The sequence below is a fragment of the Chlamydotis macqueenii genome, chromosome 2 (genome assembly GCF_036417535.1).
Source record: "Chlamydotis macqueenii isolate bChlMac1 chromosome 2, bChlMac1.mat, whole genome shotgun sequence".
Lineage (NCBI taxonomy): Eukaryota > Metazoa > Chordata > Aves > Otidiformes > Otididae > Chlamydotis > Chlamydotis macqueenii.
In genome coordinates this window covers 73446750-73466191 of record NC_141557.1, presented here as the reverse complement: position 1 = coordinate 73466191, position 19442 = coordinate 73446750, and the positions used below count along the sequence as shown (strand labels likewise).

Genomic DNA, 19442 nt, shown 5'->3' with positions numbered 1-19442 from the left:
GCGTTGGTGACTGACAGCCACAGCCTTGGTTTCAGGCGCTGTTGCTGCCCATTTCCAGACAGGGCTGTCCACAGTGCCAGCAGCACCCTGTGTGTCACCTTCTCCCTGGGAAGCCGGAGGAGATAGCCGAGAGGGGCATTTCTCCCCTGACCCTGACAGCATAGAGGGCAGCAGATGAAAAATACAGATGGTGCAAGGTTTGCACGAAGGATATCTGCTCACCCCACTGCAAGAGGACACTGGTAGCTCGGCCATTTACTTCCCAAGCCATTGGGCACAGTCACTTCATTTCCACCTCGAATTCTTCATTTGAAAACTACGACTGATGACATTTGGCCCCTAGTAGATGGGTGAGGACTTTGAAGAGTCGGAGGGGCACCCACTGATGAGCTGCCCCAGCTCCCCTGTGTCCACACCCCGGGACGGGCAGCACCGGTTACAAAGAAAGGCCGGTGAGTGTGTGATACACCGTGTGTATAGCAGCAGTTATTCACGGGCAAGAGCAGCAGAAGGGGCGATGTCTCTAACGGGGGCCGCAGCAGCGGGCGGCGCCGATCCGGCCTTCGCGTCCCGCCCCGGCGCAGCCTCCGGGGCTGGGTCGGGCCGGGTGGGGCGGGCAGCGGGGCCGCCGGCAGAGCCGCTCCAAGCCGTGCCGCAGGGGTACGCCGGGCCGCGGGCAGCAGGTAACAACACCGGGCCGCGCCCGGCGGGGAGAAGGGCCAGCGGCCCTGCCCGGGCTGGGGCCAGGATCCAGGGCCGAGGGGGTCTGGAGTAGTTTTGAAACCGGTTTCGGGAGGGTAGCAGGAAAACCAGGATGAGCCCCCAGTTCGATCTCCGGGGCGGGGGCGCGGTGGATCCCGTTCAGCCCTTGGGTGCAGCGGCTGTGCGGTAGTCGCACGGTGCCGGTCCGGCGGCCCGCAGGCCGAAATTACCGGTACCGCCGGCCGAGCGCTGGGCCGGGCGGCCCTGAGGCGGCACGGCGGGCCCGTCTCTCCCGCCGCCGGTCAGCACAGGACGACGGTTCCGGCCCGGCCTGGTCCCGGCCTCCGGCGGGCCCTGCGGCTGCAGCGCCCGCCGTGGGGGGTGTGTGTGTACATCCCCATACACAGGCGTAGGCGCACGGACAGACGGCATAGCCACTCAGATGGTGTTTTCCTTCCCCTCGCAGCCCATCTGCGTCCACACAGAAGTGCACCTTTCCTCCTGAAACGGTGCCTTTCCTTGTACCTTTTTGCCTGATGTGTCTCACATGAGTGCATGTGTCATTTGGGTTCACAGGCCGTGTCAGGTTCTCAAGACAGATGCTACTCAGTACTTCTGGAAAATGGCAGGTAAGAACAAGGACTAATAAAAATGCTGTTCGTTTCAGGCCTGGACACACTGGTATAGGGCAAATCATAGAATCACAGAAGGGTTTGGGCTGGAAGGGACCTTCAAAGGTAATCTAGTCCAACCCCTCTGCAAAGAGCAGGGACGTCTCCAACCAGATCAGGTTGCTCAGAGCCCTGTCCAACCTGGCCTTGAATGTTTCCAGGGATGGGGCATCCACCACCTCACAGTAATGTTTAGTTGGGGGACTAAGGTATTACTTTTTCAAATGACTAAAATTACTTCAGTAAACAGTACCTTTGAAAACTCCAGTCTCTCTGAACACTGAGTGCCCTCAGCTCCACTGAAATGGAAACAAACCAGCAGCCTGCAGAATTAATCCTATCGCATCTGTGAACTTGCACCATCTCCAGCCACTGAAGTACCTGCTTGCTGGGAGTTAGCAGGAACAGCAGAGGGGTAACTGCTCTTGATGTTCCAGAATAAGTTATGGAGCAAGGGTTTAAATAGTTTATACAAGTTAAATTTATTATAGCATCTGACCACAGAATTTAATAGTCTTTTGGCAAACCTGTTGTTTCATGGATGCCATGTACACTGGAGAAATAATCACCCTTTATAATATAGGTTAAAAATGAGGTATTGTTTCATCACGCTCTGATTCTATTAATTATCTCTGATGCCTTAAAGTCACTTGACACCCTGGTGGTGCTGTGGGCCAAACGACTTCTCTGTCCCCTGCAGAAACTGAACTCAGGAGATGCCCGAGTTTTTGCCTTGGCAGTCAGGAACCAAGAGCTGCATGTTTTGCAGATCCAGTAATTTTCAATAATCCCTGGAAATTTCCTCCTCTGCAGTGTTTATGTATAAATAACTACTACCCCATAAAAGTATTTCACCTTTCCCTTATGTTCAGTGATTAATGATTTTTTTTGAGAATTATTAAAATTGGATGGCCTGTGTACAGTAAAACTTCAAACGAGTAACCTCTGATACACCTAGTTACATCAGTTTAAGAAGCTCCATCCCAGCATATCCCTCTTGCCACTCAGCTTACCTTAAATCCATTTTGTCAGCAATTTGAGATACACTAGGTGGCTCACCATCATATCTAAGAAAAAATCATGTTGCTTTCCATTGAAGTTGCTGTGATGATGCTGAAGTGGGATAGTGGCATCTTAAACATCTACACCGATGTTGTCACTTGCGCAACACTGAACTGGAAGATGAGGGGATCCCACATTGCAGTAGGGGAATCCTCTGAGATCTCAGAACTTGTTTCCACAAGAGTTTGAGGGAATTTAAGCTGGCACTGCTTTGATTCCAGCCCACACCTCACACTTCTGCTGTAGATTGTCTGACCCAGCATAGAGAACTAGAGCACTAAACCAGCAGATAGCTTTTTTTTTTTTTTCTTTTGTTGGGTGAGGTTTTTTTGGGGTCTAGTGGAATCAGATGAACACAGATGCTGACTCAAGAGGATAGACTGGGTTGTGCTGATGTAGGGTGCTGTGAGCTGCTGTGGAAGCACTGACTTCCACTTAGGAAAGCCCAGTGTAGCACAAAATTGCTGGATGGGGGGCATTTCCTGATTAGTTCCTCATGAGTCACCCATTGCTGCTGAGCAGGAGTCAGATGCTGCCACTGTCATTCTGTTTTCACTAGTTTTGTAAAAACACACTACAGAAAAAATGAAGGACCAGGCCCTGGCTCCACAAACTCTTTTGCGTCTGCCTCCTATACTCAAAGGTATCTTCTGGTTTTTCTCCTCCAGGGAGGAAAGTCCTGATAGTCTATGCACATCAAGAGCCCAAGTCCTTGAATGGATCTTTGAAGAGGGTTGCTGTGGAAGAATTGAGCAAGCAGGGCTGCAGTGTCACGGTGTCTGATTTATATGCAATGCAGTTCGAGCCAAGAGCAACAAGAAATGACATTGTTGGTGAGACTAGGCACAAATACACCTTTTTCAAGAGTACCAACGAGACAAACTTTCACCTTGTCTATCCTGCTCCATTAACAATCCAGAACCATACAGTTAGGTGCACTCTGAAAATAGTTGCTATTATTTTGTACAAATATCCTTCAAATAACAAGACTCAGCTTTTTGTTTTCTATCAGCATTGATGAAGAAATGTCAGTGTAGGAACCCAGGAATTATAATGTTTTTAAAATAAATCTGATCACTAGAAATGGCTCCTCCATCAGAAAAATGAAATATCTGTATAGTACAGATTTGTAAAACAGTGTTTTGCCTTTACGCTAAAGTGAATGAGGGAAAACATGATTTTTGCCGTATTTGGAATCAACTGCAGAGATGTTCTAAGAACCACCTTCTCTTAATGAACAAAATTACTTTCTACAAGTTGGCACCAGGCACTTGAGCGCTGAGCCCTTGGGCTTTTGAGTTGTTTTGGCACCTTCCGACTACCTTGGTAGCATATGATTACTAAAAACGACTAGATGATGCAGTTAAGACTTGAGAAAAACAGTGATGCTCTTGTTAGGCTTATGTGATATTTTCACTATGCTCGTACTAGCATTTAGCCCCAGTATTTTTCCAGGTTAGGAAACACAAAGCCGTATCATAATCTGCTACAGCTGAAATTCTTTCCTTAAAACAAGAATAAAAAAGAAATAGCACAGGTCTAGTACAAGCACTGTCAAAAACAAGAAGAAACTTATTAATGACCAGATGTAAACATTTCTAAATGTCTACTCCTGAATATGAACCTTGGCTCATAACGACATTACTGAGAGGGAAAAATGCACTAGCACATGTACACAGCCCATCTCTGAAGTCCATTTCTTGTGGGTGAGAAATGCCTTCAGATCCTGTTCTATGACTTGCTGGAGTTTAGTTCATGAGGCTACTGCCTCTCTCTTCTGTTAGAGATTGATGATCTGTGTGTTGAATCAGCAGAATTAATGTATATGTCTGATTCAGACATACTTGAATCAGCTCACCCGACTAGTGGAGTCAGCAGAGCCGGCCAACACTGGTTCCCCAGCCCCTGCTGATTTTCCCACTTACAGAGGCTGAAAAGCTGCTACATAGTGCTTGTGACTGCATGGTGGTTTCATTAATCCCTTATGCAGAGGCAGAGCAATTAGCAAAATTCTCTTAAATGATCCACCTGCATCACCAGAGTCTAGAGCCAAGCTTAGGTCCTCTTACTGCCCTTGATATTTTGCTACAGAAAGGTGAAAGTTTTAGTACTCGGAGACGCTACGTTCCTCTCCAGTTTAAAATCATATCACCATCAGCTATGATGATGCTGAATAGCCACAACAACAACAACAAAAAAGCAACATATATTTCTTTATTTGGCTATGATGCCAGAAACAGGGCTAGCAGTGACTGTTCGCTTCTACCCACAGGTTGCTTGCACAACTCAGAAGAGTTCAATTATGCTGTGGAGACATGGGAAGCTTACAAGAGAGGAGGTTTGTCCAGTGATGTGAGTGAAGAGCAAAGGAAGGTGCAGGAAGCAGACTTATTGATTTTTCAGGTCTTTATTTTAAGTTATATTAAAAGATTTCAATTGTAATATACAAAGTTGAACAAAAGAAAAGCAATAGCAAGTGAGAACATTATAGATTTCATCAGGAACATTGAATCTAGACAAAGTAAAAAGAGGGAGTAGCTCTGCTATCAATACAAAACTATCTGTATCCAGCATAGTAATTTCAAGGTGTCAGGTTTTTCTGATATGATGTGGACTTTAGAAAATAACAAAAATATCAAATAATGTGCGAACATTATTCATGCTAGCCCAGTATGAAGTTTTCACACAAATAATGGCTTCACACTGGCATTTTTGGGGAGTAGAAAGGCATCTGAAATTAGAACCTTAAAATACCTAAGTAAAAGTCACAGCTGTGCTTCATTTTAACATTTAAAAGCAGTCTGATTGCATAGGTTTTGTGAAGGCTGGTTCTTATGCTACTTGAACTCCACAACAATTGTACTGAGCAACTCAGACTAGAAAGTATTGAATGCAAAATAATACTGTAAATCTCAATATGAGAACCATGCCATGTTACCAGGCCGCCCGATACTATCCCTTTATCTTGGAGCTCACACAAAGCAAAAACAGATCTTCACACAGAGATATATGGGTGTAAGGACTTAAGATGGCCCTCCCGAGTTATAAGGCTGGGATCTGGTAACAGGTACCAGACCAAAAGCTTTAGCAGTAAACACTTTATCTCTAAGTAATGATGACAAATACAGATCAGTAGTACAATTGTCTGAGTCGTTACAACAGCAAATCCAGTCATTCAGTAGCACAGATATCCAGGTTAAAATGACAGCAAATCCGGTAATTCACCAGCACCAGGCCAAACTTAATATCCAGATGCACAAAGATCTACATGACCACAGTCGTCAGGCAGACTAGCAGGATGCAGGGCAAGGCTTAGTTTCTGGGTGAGCAGCTGGGACCAGGCAGTGGGCTCAGGGAATTTGGACTTCCCCAACTGGACTGTCCTTGTTTATTGCTGAGTTGCAGAAGCACTATCTAGACTTCCTAACTGATGTCACACCCCATCTGCCCTCCTCACTGTCCCAGGTCTGTCCTTGGTGTCCACAAGGCCCAGAAACACTGTATAAAGCAATACTAGCTCCACATTTCTTTGTATACCTGTGTGACTGTTGGCCTTAGGCATAGCCTACATAGATTCCACTGTCCAATTCTAGATGAAGTTTAGGATGTGAGGATATCTCAATTAAGCATTTCACTGTAAGTCTTCATCATTTTACGCTATTGCTTCTGAGATTAAGTATAGTAAAACATCCCCTGAAGGAAGTGGTTGCTTTCTACTTTCTGTCTGTAGACTGCTGTGAAGAGTTGGTTATGTTCCTGTGCAGAAAACTATGCCTAGTTTCCACGTTGTTTCCATCTTGAATTGAGCCACACATGGATAAGATTTTACAAAATTTCTTCTGTACTGCAGTGTGTGTAAAGGTTTACGTATAGCCGTGCATCCTGGAATAAGAGTCCATAAAGCATTCAAGATACTGCAAATAAGACATGACAGCTTCAGGCTGTAGTCCCATAGGCTAACTGGAGGATCTAGAAACAGAGGGTCTTACTGTTAAAGAATCTTTTCAATAAAGTGATTCAGGGTCATCATGTCGGCAGGATGTGAAAGTAAGTCTTTCTTAAGATCCCATGGCATTTGTCAGCAGGCTGTCGGATCAGAACTGATCACCAGATATCAGTCCTAGTAATAAGGCTCTCTGCATTTTGGCCATATTCTCTGTTAGATCATACGTTCCTTTTGCATTTCAGCAATAGGACACAATTCTGTACAGTTTTAAATTTGAATTAAGTGGCACCTTCCTGCTTCATCATATTCCAACTTTAATTTTTGTGGAAACCCTTACATTCACCGTGGTGTTAGTATGCTAGAGATGCTCAGGAATGTACCTTAGACTACTACAAACAGAAAGCACTTCAGTTATTTTTGCCAAGCATAGCTACTGCCTCTCCTGACAGAGAGCTGGAAGAAGGTATGTACAAGATCTGAACAGATTAAGAGAACAGGATTTGGCCTGCAGACCAGGCCTAAAGACAGCTCGAACTCTGTGCTAACAAGGTAATTTACTTTTTGCCTAGTTTCCCTTGTATTGGTTCAGCATGCCAGCAATCATGAAGGGCTGGATGGACAGAGTCTTGGTCCAAGGATTTGCTCATGAATTTCCAAACTGCTATGATTCCGGTTTGCTCAAGGTATGTTTTTGAGATTGATTTATTAAGATCAAGACTTGCCACTATGCGTAAGGTCTGGGAAAGAGGAGGACACCACTTCCTCTAGAAATTTATGCTGTCCAGATTCCCCTGAATATCTCTTGAACTATTTAGCCACTGTTTCTTAAACATGCCTAACTCAAGTGCTGCTTTCTTAATTCTAGAACAAATTATCCCTGTTCTCTTTCACCACTGGAGGAAGTGAAGAGATGTATGCAAAAGGAGGTATCAGTGGCGATATTCGCTATCTCCTGTGGCCCATGCAGGTATAATATATGAATATCTCGTTGTTATTTGTTTGCCTTAATTTTTATTATTCTAATTATTTTAACAGTTTTATTATTGTTTATTTTATATTAAATATAATAAGAAAGAATTATGTTGTCAGTTCCAAGCTGTTGGTGCATAGATGTTGGAGCATAGTCCAGATGTTGGAGCATAGTCTCAGACCCTACCACGTGCTAGGCGGGGAGCCACCTATTGTTACCGTTTCCGTGCTTTTATAGCTATAGATCCTCTAACCACCACCAGGTGTCCTCAATCTTGCTTTCCTTCTCTTAGAAAGTCCCTTATTTCTCAGTCCCATGGCTTCTGATATTCGTCGCCCCCAACACCAAGCATCTGCAGGTTATAAATTGGGCCCTAAAATCCTGAAACTACTTTAAAAGTCCACAGAGGTTTAAAGTTGTTTTGTGCCCCTTCCTCCAGATTGGAATCTGGAGAAAGCTTAAACTGTCAGCCTTTTAAGTTTCTCTGGTGTTATAGGATTTCCTTTAGCCCTAGCTTACAGGATTTCTTTCCCCCATAGCTACCTGCTTCACGTAGGATGCAGGACAGGAGGAGAGTCACACATTATCCTGACGCTAATGATCAGCATATGGAAGTTAGCATGTCTTTTCTCATTGCTACCCTTTTATCAAAAGTAGCAAGCATGCTTTGAGAAATTCAAGTGGCAAGCCAAATTGTGCCAGCTACTTCTTGATATAATACAACAGATGTGCTTAGATTCTTTGGTCTCCTACCCATTGCGATTACTAGCTGTCTGCCCTTGTGAAACTATGTAGCTGTAGAGCTTGCAAGTCAACGTAACAAAGAAGCTGAAACACAACTGTGAATTCAGAAATACACAAAGGGAAAATGGCAAGTTGAACTGATTTGAAAGGCACTAGCCTTCGTTCGGGATCGTTTTGCTAAGCCAGAGGCAAAAAGTTAAAAAAAATACTTAGAAGTTGATGAGGAATACACTGCCGTTCAGGAGCAATCTGTGGAGATTCAAACAGTACAGTGAACTTTAGGCTGTCTCTGATCCTTGCAAATTTAATAGCGTATGATAGCCAAGAAGAACAGTTCTGTGGGTTTAATAGTGCTTAAAAATAAATTCCACAGAGCAGAATAAATGAAGCTGACCGTATTTTTCAGAGTATTGTATCTCATTCTGCTTAATGCCTAGCCTTCAATACTGACTGCCAGGATAGATAATGAACTTGTACAATTTATTTCCCTTCTTCTGATAAATGCACAGGTTTAGAAAACCTGCCTTTTATTGGATCAGAGAAATAGTTTCAGATTTGAATCTTCCACATTCTTGAATTGAAAGTTAAAGACTAACTAATTCCTGAGGCATTTCTTTCTTTGTTTTGGTTCCAGCATGGAATCATGCACTTTTGTGGTGTCAAAGTCCTTGCGCCTCACATCTGCTTCGCTCCAGAGTATGTCTCTGAGGAGAAGAGGAAGGAGATGCTAAATGCCTGGGCCCAGCGTCTGAAGACAATTTGGAAGGAAGAACCCATAAACTGCTCCCCTGAGTGGTATTTCAAGTAATGTTCAGGCACAAGACTACAGAGATTATTTTTTTTTCATTCTTTTTGGTGCTTTATCTCAATATCTGAATTCTAATTTCCCAATTCAAATGTATTAGCAGTATCTCGACTACTACGGCTAGGTGCTTAACTGACAATATAGCATTGATCTTCATTGATTCCTGAGGGATTCTCTTCAATGACGGGTACAAAACTCTTTGTGAGTTCTGCTCATATAAACAGTGACATCCTGCCTACAAGTGCTTGATTACACAAGTGGTATTTAATTGCAGATTATACCACTGCTGCTTATGAAACAGTGAACTACACTGCCCAGTTTATTTTAACACTTTTTGTACCAACTGACACTGGTTTTTTTTATTTGCCAGGGAATATGCTGCCCATACTCAACCTTGTTGTAGCCAATCCCTTTCTTTTGAATGAGATCTACACTTGTGCCTTTGAGCCACGAAGCCAGATTGTGAATAAACCAAAAGGTTGTACAGTTGCACAGTGCTTTATACAGCTGGAAGGCCTTGTGGACTTCCAGCCTTAGACTTTTCCATGTATTTACAAATACATTAAAGCAGTATTAAAGCTATGACAGATATCAGAAAAGGAAGAAAACAAAAATATCCCATGGCAGTATGTGCATGTAGTGCATTTCTTTATAGAACGTAGCTCCCATGTGCAAAGTATGTAGTTTCCTAAAATAAAAGGGAGTTCTCTATTTTTGTTACCCTGAGTAGAGAGAAAAAGGAGTCCTATCTGTTCCCTGCCCCTTCACATCAGTCAGTATTGCTGTTTGGGTCTGGAGGGCTGGGTGCATCCCTTCAGACAGCAGTGTACGTGGGTTCCCTTGGAGATCTCTAGCAATGGCAGTCAGGGAGGCAGAATGCCTACTCAAACACCTGGAGGAGCACTGTCTGTCTACGAGCAAGGATCTAGTAGGAGAAAATGACTGTCTGGCTCTTAACATCTGTGATTTTTACCTTGAAGTTTAGCAGGTTTATTTTTGTACTGGAGAGCTGTTAACCCTTTTTGTGCATAAGGCAAAGGGTGGGTTTCTCGCTTAGCTACACGATTTCTTTCTTTGATCAACTTACCTAACAGCTGGCTTTGAAATTAGAAGAATGTGGCCTGAATAAGAAACGGTCTTCTGAGTCACTGTCAAATGACATTTAGGCCTCTGCATACAGAGTGTGCACCTGCCATACATTCTTTCTAGCAGTCTTGTCATGCCCAACCCTCATGTTTCTTTCAGGGCTATTTGGGTAATAAACATGCTGATCCCAGATTCTGGAGGGGGAGGGTAAACTGATACACCAGACGAGGAAATGCTACCACCGGGAAAGAGTCACGTATTCCCGTTTGTCACCTTATGAGGTGAAGGGCCACCCCTAGCAGAGACTGACCCCTGGAAGTAGTGCTGCCCTAAGCTGTTGCAGATGTCTGCTTCAGTGCGTATGAGTCAAAGCCTTCAGGTTACACAAACAATAAATTTGCTTTAGCTCAATAACTCTTGAGTAAGAAAAAGAAAGTGAAAGGGAATAAAATTGGCAAATGTTACGCACATAAGTTGTGGGGAAAGCAGATTCTTGCCTAAGAGACTTAAGGAAAACAACTTTTAAGTTACCTGAAGACAGACTGAAGGACAAATGCAAATATTAAAATTGTATAGGAGAGGAATCATCCTTATGTTCACTGTGTCCAGTCACCAGACTATTCAAGAAAGAAGGAAATGGATATGAAAGCAGAAGCTGCAACTATTAGACCAAATATTACTGTATTGGATCAATTGCAGAGCTTAGACAAAGAATCTCAGACTGACCTATATGATGAAGATACACTTCTTGACACTTATTTGGCAGACGCATGCCGGCTCCCACACACGTGGCAGCATTAAGTGTCTGTATTAGACTGAAATATTTGTAATCTAAGTATACAAGGGTGGCCATGCTAGGTCAGAACAAGGATCCTCCAACTCTGAGTTTTCTCTCCACAGTGGTTATAGGCCAGGAAGAGGAAGCACTTCCCCTGAACACTACTCCGGGCTCCAACTATATTTAGTTTGGGGGATTTCCTGAGCTCTATATGTTTTCTCTATATTTACCAAGCTAAACAGATCTCTGTTCTCAATTTTGTTCAGTCTTCTCTTGAATTCATACTATATTTTTTGGCAGACAATATTTTTTTTGCAAAGTTCAGCAGGTCAGCTTTTTCCTTGCATGAAGCATTGGAGTAGGGAGGGATCCAGGGGAGGGTGAAGCATCTGGTTTCCAGCAGCTTCATTGGATTCCTCCCTGTCAACAGTAAATGGTCAGTCCCATCTATGTTTTTACACAGCACTTAGAGTTCTGTAGATGTGCATCGCCTCCCTTCCTAAATAATCTCCTTCCCAGGCTATGGAGTCCTGTCCTGCTCAGTTGTTCTTCCAAGAGAAAACATTGGCCTTTGGTCACCCTTATTGCCCTTCTCTGAACTCCTCCAGTCTCACTATCCTATCTCACTGTCTCACAGGGAAGAGAGAACCAGAAGTATGTGCAGTCAACTACATGACTCTTGAATTCCTTTTACTTCCTGTGCTCCTTCCCTAATAATCTCTGACATATGATCTGCTTTAGTTAATGTTTTCATCTGTTATAACCCTAGATCTTGGCCATCACTGGTAACAGTCAACTCAGGGCCCATTATTTAATACATCAATTTAGGGTAATTTTTTTAGGGTAATTTTTTTTCCTTATCTGCACCCCTTTACATAACTTGAATTTCACTTTCTATCTCATTGCACAGTCACTCAACTGTTTTTCTAAAACTCTTCACAATTTGCTTTCCTTGTCCTCCCTTCTCTAAGTAATCCATATCATCAGCAAACTTTCTCAACCTCATTGCTCGTATCCTTTTCCAGATCATTTTCAATAGCTCAGATCCCTGCACTTGTAACCTCTCTCTGTTCTGAGAGCTGACCACCTACTGTTGTCCTATCTTTTAAACACGTCTCCATGCCATGACCTTCTTTTCTTATCCCCTACCTGCTTAGTTTCCTTGGAAAAAAAAAAAAAAAAACACAAAAAAAACCCCACAAAGCTTTCTCAAAAGCCTTATGGAAATGCAAGTAGACTATGTCAGCCAGATCACCATTCTCCACATGCTTTAACTTCTCCTAAAGTAAATTCTTCAGGAATATCATTCCTATTTGAAAGCCACTGTACAAGGGTGTATATGGTGGGGGGCAAGCTAAGAACTACTATTCAACTGTAACGTTCCACCGTCAATCTGAGTCCTCATGCATGTAGTCTATTCTCATACAGAAGTTGTTCCACATGCCTCATGATTCTTGTCACTTTCCTTTCTTTCGTGTCTAGCTCTCCTATATCTGTTCAGAGAAGAGGTAGTTAGAGCCGTGAGCTGTACCTCACGTAACAGGTTAAACCACATTTGCTGCAGAGCGATGCTCTTTCAACGCTCGGGCAGCCAGTCAACTGTGCAGCAGCAGTGGATGCTGAGCCAAGAGCTGACGTCCTTGTCCTGACAGGCTTTCAGTGCCTGCTGTACAGCACACTGTGCAAGGGCGCATGCATGTTCTGGCACATGCCTTTCAAAAACTCAAGGGAGAATTCTACCGTGTAGAAAACCAATAGAGAGTATTCTGTGGTTAATAAGGAGCGAGAAAGGAAGTGGCAGCATTCGTTTCTTAGTAGTAACTGGAAACATTGCAGCCATTTTGATCTAAAGAATGATTGCACTGCTAAATCACATTATGTGAGTAGTCAAATGTAGTCTTGTCAGAACAGGATTGATTTCATCAGAATAAAGCTAGAATTAAGTGAGTAATTTGTAGCTGCATTTCAGGGTGGGCAGAGGGGTACAAGGGCAACATGCTTTCCCCTTCCATTTAATCTGGGGATTTATTTTTTGTTGCTGGTGGTCCTCCTTTTCCACACACTTTCAGGCAACACATTGGTCTTTTTCTCTGACAATTTGTTCCAAAAGTCATAACTGAATTTATTTCATTTGATGTTCTGAAATGGCAAGTGAGACATGCTTGCAACTTGAGAAAAACACAGGGAAACAAATAGATGCCCATCTGAACTATGTAATCAAGAAACCTCATAGCCTAGGGAAACAAAGACTGAATTCTTGCAGTAAGGTGCTTTTAATTCAGGTTTAAAAAAAAAACAAAAAACAAACATTTAAATGCAGGTGTAGATAGTTCTTCCTTTGGTTTAATATTTAATTCCTGGAACAATGCCACTGAGGTTAGCTGCCTGCTTGCAGAGGAATATACTTTGCAATAGACAAGTTACTGAAAGGTTGTGCTGAAGAGAGGAACAGCCAGTACAGCCATGTATAATTCATGTACAACTTTTTTTCTTCAAGAAAAAATCCCACTATGTTAGTAGATATCCTAAAGAGGCTACATTCCACAAAAGAGATGCAAAACATTTAAGCTTAGGTTGCTTTCAAATTTTAGTGCTGGGTAATTGTCTTATCCTTTTAAGGGTATTAAAATACCTACTGCATCCATACATTCTGTCAGTTTTAATAAGATGGCTGAGATTTTTGTTACGAAGTGAAAGTTTGGTCAAGATTAGTGAACTTCAAGTAAAAAGAGAACTAATGGGCTTATTTTATTTTCTTGAATACTAAAATTGAAAACTTCCACTCATATAAATGCATTATTATGAAAAGCACTAAAAAGGAAGGAGAATATCCTTCCTTTCTTCTCAATCAGAATTAAGAGATTTCTCTGTAAATTCAGATTGCATTTTTAGATCAATTTATTTTCCCTGTTCATTTCAAGAAGGAATGTTGTAACTGGCAACACCGACCTCTAAGCACCAACAAATAAATGCTAGTTTCTTTTTTTTTGCCTAGCACTTGCTGGCAAATCACCACTGAATGATACTGTGTGGTTAAAAGTGTTTCAATTCTTATAAATTTAGCCATCTTCCTGCCTTCAGCCTATGTATTTAGCCACATACACAACGCAAAGCTCAAAAGCAGAAAAAAAAAAAAAACCAACAAAAAACCTCAGAAGTAAAATGTTATCAAAATATTTCTGTAATATTTGGGATTGCAGAAGATGAAAACTGCACAACTGGCCCACCAGAGATACCATGTCTGGATTTGATTTTGCTTTATTGAGTTGATGAACGTCCCAGATATTCTCTGGACTGCAGGTTTAACACTCTCCTTACGATACCTCACAGCATGGATACACATGAAATGTCTGTATTCAAAACTAGGATGAGCTCAGTTTGGCAACTCAGCATAGCCATCCTGAGTTGCCTCATCACAGTAGGTGATCAGCCCTTGCATCTGGAGCACTGAACTCCTGTTCTGGCTCAATATCAGCTGATCCAGAATCAGTGGAAAATGGGGATGTGCTGGACATGTGCCAGTTCCATTGCCAGCATTTTTTTTTAGTGGAAACAGTTGGATTCAGCATTTTTTTTTTTTTTGAGGGTTCCTGGAAAGAAGCTGTTTGTTCAGTTTGTCCAACAAGGTGCAGAAAGTCAGAGAGAAAACTTCAGCCTGAAAGCAATCACCAAGGCTGTTCTACCTCTACAAAACTGCAGCTGCCCACACACTATTGTTTCCTATCTGTCTTTCCAAAGGGACACCTTTCAGAAAGCTGGCAGGTAGGAGGCACCTGCCCCTCACAGATGAACGTGATGGCCAGCAGAAGGCACAAGTCAGACTGTGCATTCCCCCAGAAGGGCAGATAAGGGTACATGAATGGTTTAGGAGTTCAGATACTACATTGCTGACCATCACAGGGAGAAATGAAGGACAAGGTCTGTACTTGGAAAGGACCAGAGGCACAGAACATGCCAGCATTGCATACCAGTGTACCCATGTAAATCTCAAAAGCCTCATAATACCAAATGGGGTTCTTTTGTTTGCTAATGTTTTGTGTGTATGTGGCAGGAATAGGACTGGTACAAACACAACCTGAGAAGTCCTCCACTGCTGTGGAACTCTAACTATAAAATCCACCGTGGCCCCTAGCATAGAATTAAATCAAACCCTCTATGGCCATCGTGCTTCTTCCGGACCTGTGACAGTCTGGGGCCTCAGTTTCCACCAGGAAATGGAAACAGGCTCCTGGACCACTTTCATTCTCACATAGTTATCAGGCTTGCCCTCCAGCATTAGAAAGGCTCCCTCCCTTAAACACAAGCTGTGTGCTGCTGTTGCACTCCCACACGAATCTGCTACTGCTGCTGTTCCAGTAGTGCCTGGTAGCACTGAGCCGTGATCTCCGCACCATCCATGGGGCACTGCAGAGAATGTAACCGTTCCCTAGAATAGGAAAGGGCATGGCAAAGAGGAGTGACACTCATCATTTCCATCACTTCACTGAAAGAAAGTCAAAGGAATCAGTCTCACTTAAAGAAGCTGCATTAGCCATTATTTCTATGTTAGAACAGTTTTCCTAATGAAAATAATAGACCATTTTAGTTACAGAATCTGTTTTGCTGTTAGGACGAGGGCAAACTAGATAAAATCTGTTGGAGATGCCCTCGATGCACCTGGCCTCTGCGGAGGTGGACTCAATGGTTCACAGCGGCCCTTTGAGGTGACGTATTTCTGCACCAGGCCCTTACAGCTATTCTGTTGACAAACAGAAACTCCTGCCTCCACCCTTCCTGCATGAAAAGCTGCCTCCTCAGCCCCAAAACCGCCACGAAGAAACGCATTTCCACCGCGCTCACAGCTGCTGTCAGTCTGGGGAAGGCGGCCGGGTTTGCACCGCTCGCCGTCCGCACCGACCGAGCCGCTCAGCAGCCTGGGGAGGAGCGGCAGCCGCCGCCGCCACCGCCCCCCGTGCCCTCGGGCGAGCCCGGGCCGCCTCCTCCGCTTCCGAGCAGGCGAGGCGGGAGCGGACGGGCCGGGGCGGGACCGGGCCGTGCCCGCCCTCCGCCCGCCGCCGCGGGGCCGGTAAGGGCGCACCCGTGCGCCGCCGGGCCCTCCCCAGGGAGGCGGCAGGACGGAGGAGAGCGGCCCGCAGCTACGGTAAGGCACGGCGGACCGGGATGGGGCGGACCGGGATGGGGCGGACCGGGATGGGGCGGGCGGGCGGGCGGGTGTGGGGAACGGGACGGACCCGGGCTCCCCCCCCGAAACCGAAAGCCCTGCGTCGCCCCCATGTTGCGAAGGCGCCGCCGGTGCGGGTCCCGGTCACGGCGGGGCGGGCGCTGCCGGGGCCAGGCCGGCGGGATGACAGGCCCGGCGGGGTTGCGGCGCATCCCGCCGCCTCCCCCTGCCCCGGGAGGGTCGCCCGGCCGCGGGGGGGGGGGTGAACTCCCGGGTCGCCGCGGCGGGGAGAGGCGGCCCCGGCGGCAGGAAACCGGGGAGGAGGAGAAGGACGACGTGTGGAGTCGGGCAAAGAGGAACTAGGCCAGAGAGAACCCGCGTCAGGGCTGCCCGGCCCCGTCTGCTGCCGAGGGCACGGCGAGCGGATGCGCTGGGCCCTGCCCGCCCGCGGCTGCCAGCCGGGTTTGCAGGGGCTGAGGGAGCCCGGTACCGGCCGGCGCCTTCCTCGGGCTGCCTCGGCCGAAGGAGTGCCCGTTCCGAGTCCCGTACAGGAATACACACGTCTCTCCTGAGACAGAGCCGGCTGTGACACGGTTGTACCGGAGCAAGCCACTGCACAGACAGCCGCCTCCCTCCTTTCCCTGCTCTCTCTGCTCTGGTCCTCCGAAAACTCGTGTTTTGTGAAAAACCTTTTCTTCACTTGTCTTGGCTCCTCCTCGCGTTCTGCAACCTGCTGCTGATCTGACACAGGTATTTTCTTTTCTGTTTCCAAAGGAATAAAACATAAGTCATTCCTCAGTGAAAAGATGCAGCAGCTGAAAAACCTTAGCCGAAGGGAAAAGTTTAGTTGAAAGTGGGTTATGAGAATTACAGCAATAGAGTTCAGATGCACTGACAGCTTTTGAAACATCTACATACGCAGCATTTTTGTCTTCAGCTGCAGGAACCTTGCTATTTATTTTCTGTCACCCTCATTGGCAATCCCAGCTTTGGTTCCTGTTTGTTGCTCCTTTCCTTTCCTAACTGGTAACAAAATGGCTATGAGTTTTGGTGCTTGCAAACTTTTTCACGTTCTCTGATTATACCTTTTTACACCTCTCAAGACCAAAAGGGCTGCAATTACTGTGTGGCCTTTTTTCATATTACCCTGCTAATGTGCCCAGCAATCCTCCTTAACTGCGCAGGCTACACGAGATCAGTAACAAATCACTAGAATGGAGCAAACTGCTTTTGAATGATGATCAAGCCCAATATGATGTAATGAGGAGGTCATGATTCTTGGGAGTTTATGTGCTCTTCAGGGGTCAGAAGGAAGAACATAACCATGGTGTTAGGAGAAAAAAAAAAATGCCACAAGCTCAGTTACTACACTTTTATCCTTCTCTAAAAAAAAAAAAAAAAAACAAATGTACTGGTGGGCAAAAGTCCCTCTCTTTTAGCAACCTGTGTTCAAATTTTCATAATACATGTTGGCACTTGTTAAATAGGAACCCATCGTAATACAGATGTCCCGAATCCTATATACAAGGAAAAAAAAATGCTTTAAAATCAACCAAGTATACAGATGAGGGGGGGCTACCTCATAGAACACAAATGAACCCCTAGAAGTACGCATAGCTTCTGTAAGCTTAGGCTAAACCAAACTACAACATTTCTGTTCTCTTAACTGCAGATACCTGTCTGCACTGGTGTATCATAGGTACTGAGGATACATCTAAATCACCATGTATCTCAATAGAAAGCAGAAAGCTTGGAATGAACTTGAGCCTTTGAGCTTCCCTCCTTGATTTCTGTTTCATGTGATGATTCCACGTAACATCAGCCAATACCTCATGTTAAATAGTACACCAAAATACGTAGTCTTTGCTTAAAGCCTGGCTAGATATTGCCTGCCTTCCTACAAAAAAAAAAAAAAAAATTGGGTTTGAAGTAAGTCTGAATATCAGAAAGCTTTACTTAGAGTACCTCACTACTTAATAACAACAACAAATGATAGCATCCTAAAAGTAAGCATGCCCAAGGAGGAGGGTTCCCTCCTGTCTTATCAGAAAATTCCCTCTGTTGAATGTTATCCAGCTCATTTCAGCAGCTATCTCATGATTTCAGAAGTTAGTACTACTTATGAATTTCCAGTCCTTCTGGTTACGATGCTTGTATGCTGTTTGATAGGAACAGGTATTAGCAATGTAGATAGGAGTAAGGTCCTATGTTATTGCAGTTTGAGGCAGAGCTGTTTTTTGACAAGCTATATGGTATTGAATGGCAGCCCCAAGCTATCAATAGTACTAACGCAACTTTAGAGACTCAGCATTCAAAAAGACATCTAATTTGCCTTCACAAGAAAAGCACGCACAATTCTTACAAGAATAACTAGTACGTAGATGTGTCATCACTGCTAACATGGAAAAATGACCATAGGTATGTGACTTGCTACCAATTCCTGAAAGGGATGCTTCAGATAAAGAAGCAAGATATTAGTTCACAATTGAATTCAGGCCTTTGTTCCTGTGACACTCACCCCATCTGCACAACAGTCACCCCAAGAAAGCTAGAGAACCATCACCAGAAACTTCCAGGGAGACAGCCTCACCTACATGAGCAGCAGTGGCTATTCTTGGCACTGCTTTGAGTGATTTGTTACTAGCTATTTGATTAACTGTAAAGGAATTTTTAAAAAACCAACAACAAACAAAACACAACAACAGTCTCCTCTCTTCTAACAATTATTAGACATAGCAGAGCTTACCTTTTTACTAAACGAATGCAGCCATATCCTCAGACCTGTGTTCTTAACACAAGCTAGCATGCCAGTGAAACAAAATCTGCAACCTTTCCAATCCAGGAGAGCCAAAGAAGAAAACTCAGAAGAGAGCACACCACTGCAGACATAGAGAGGATGTTCCCTGTCTATGTACCGTAGCCCATAGAGTATATACACATTCAGAAGAGAAAGGTCTTGCTTTCTCTCTTCTACAGGCACAACTATTTTTTTTTTTTAAATTAAGTTTACTCTTCCCTGTTTTGGCTTGTCAATATTGAACTGACTAGACAATTTCCAAGTCTGCACATAAACATTTCTCTTCCCTCAGACACCTGCTTTCTACAGACACTTTCACTACCTCCACAGTTCCCAGGCTCCAGAAAGAGGCTGTAGTAATTAGGCTGCAGCTGACACTCATAACAACATTAAGCAATCTTTTCAATTAGAGATTTGATGCTAACAGGTGCCACAGTAGTTTACAGGAGTTAGCAGTCACTTGTTGGTCTGAAAAATTTGGGAATCCCTTTGCTACACTATTCAGAGCTCTTCGTTACCCACTGCTGGTGGCACTTTGAAATGGTGCCTTTCTCCCAGCTCTTTACACTTGTGTCATAGTCACCTAGGAGGAAGCCCTCCTAGTCTCTTGGACTTTGTCTTTTTTTAGCAAACTCTTTCCTTACCTGACATAAGGTGCTTAAGGTAAAAGTTCAATGAGGAAGAAAACAGAGTTTGTGGCTTGCACCTATGCTAGCAATG

At 44.3% G+C, this 19442-nt stretch overlaps 1 protein-coding gene across 2 annotated transcripts; it reads left to right on the top strand.

Annotated features, from left to right (window-relative positions):
- The first annotated feature begins 606 nt into the window (after positions 1-606).
- On the top strand, positions 607-9626 carry NQO2 (N-ribosyldihydronicotinamide:quinone dehydrogenase 2). Of its 2 annotated transcripts, none has more exons than XM_086741912.1 (7): positions 607-683; positions 1279-1331; positions 3104-3268; positions 4708-4838; positions 6951-7064; positions 7247-7348; positions 8730-9626. In XM_086741912.1, the coding sequence occupies exons 2-7, from the start codon at positions 1325-1327 to the stop codon at positions 8901-8903; spliced, it is 693 nt and encodes a 230-aa protein (XP_086598038.1). In that variant the 5' UTR covers positions 607-683; positions 1279-1324; the 3' UTR covers positions 8904-9626. The 2 variants fall into 2 exon arrangements, with proteins under 2 accessions (XP_086598038.1, XP_086598039.1); XM_086741913.1 differs by lacking the exon at positions 607-683 and adding an exon at positions 743-764.
- Positions 9627-19442: the final 9816 nt, after the last annotated feature.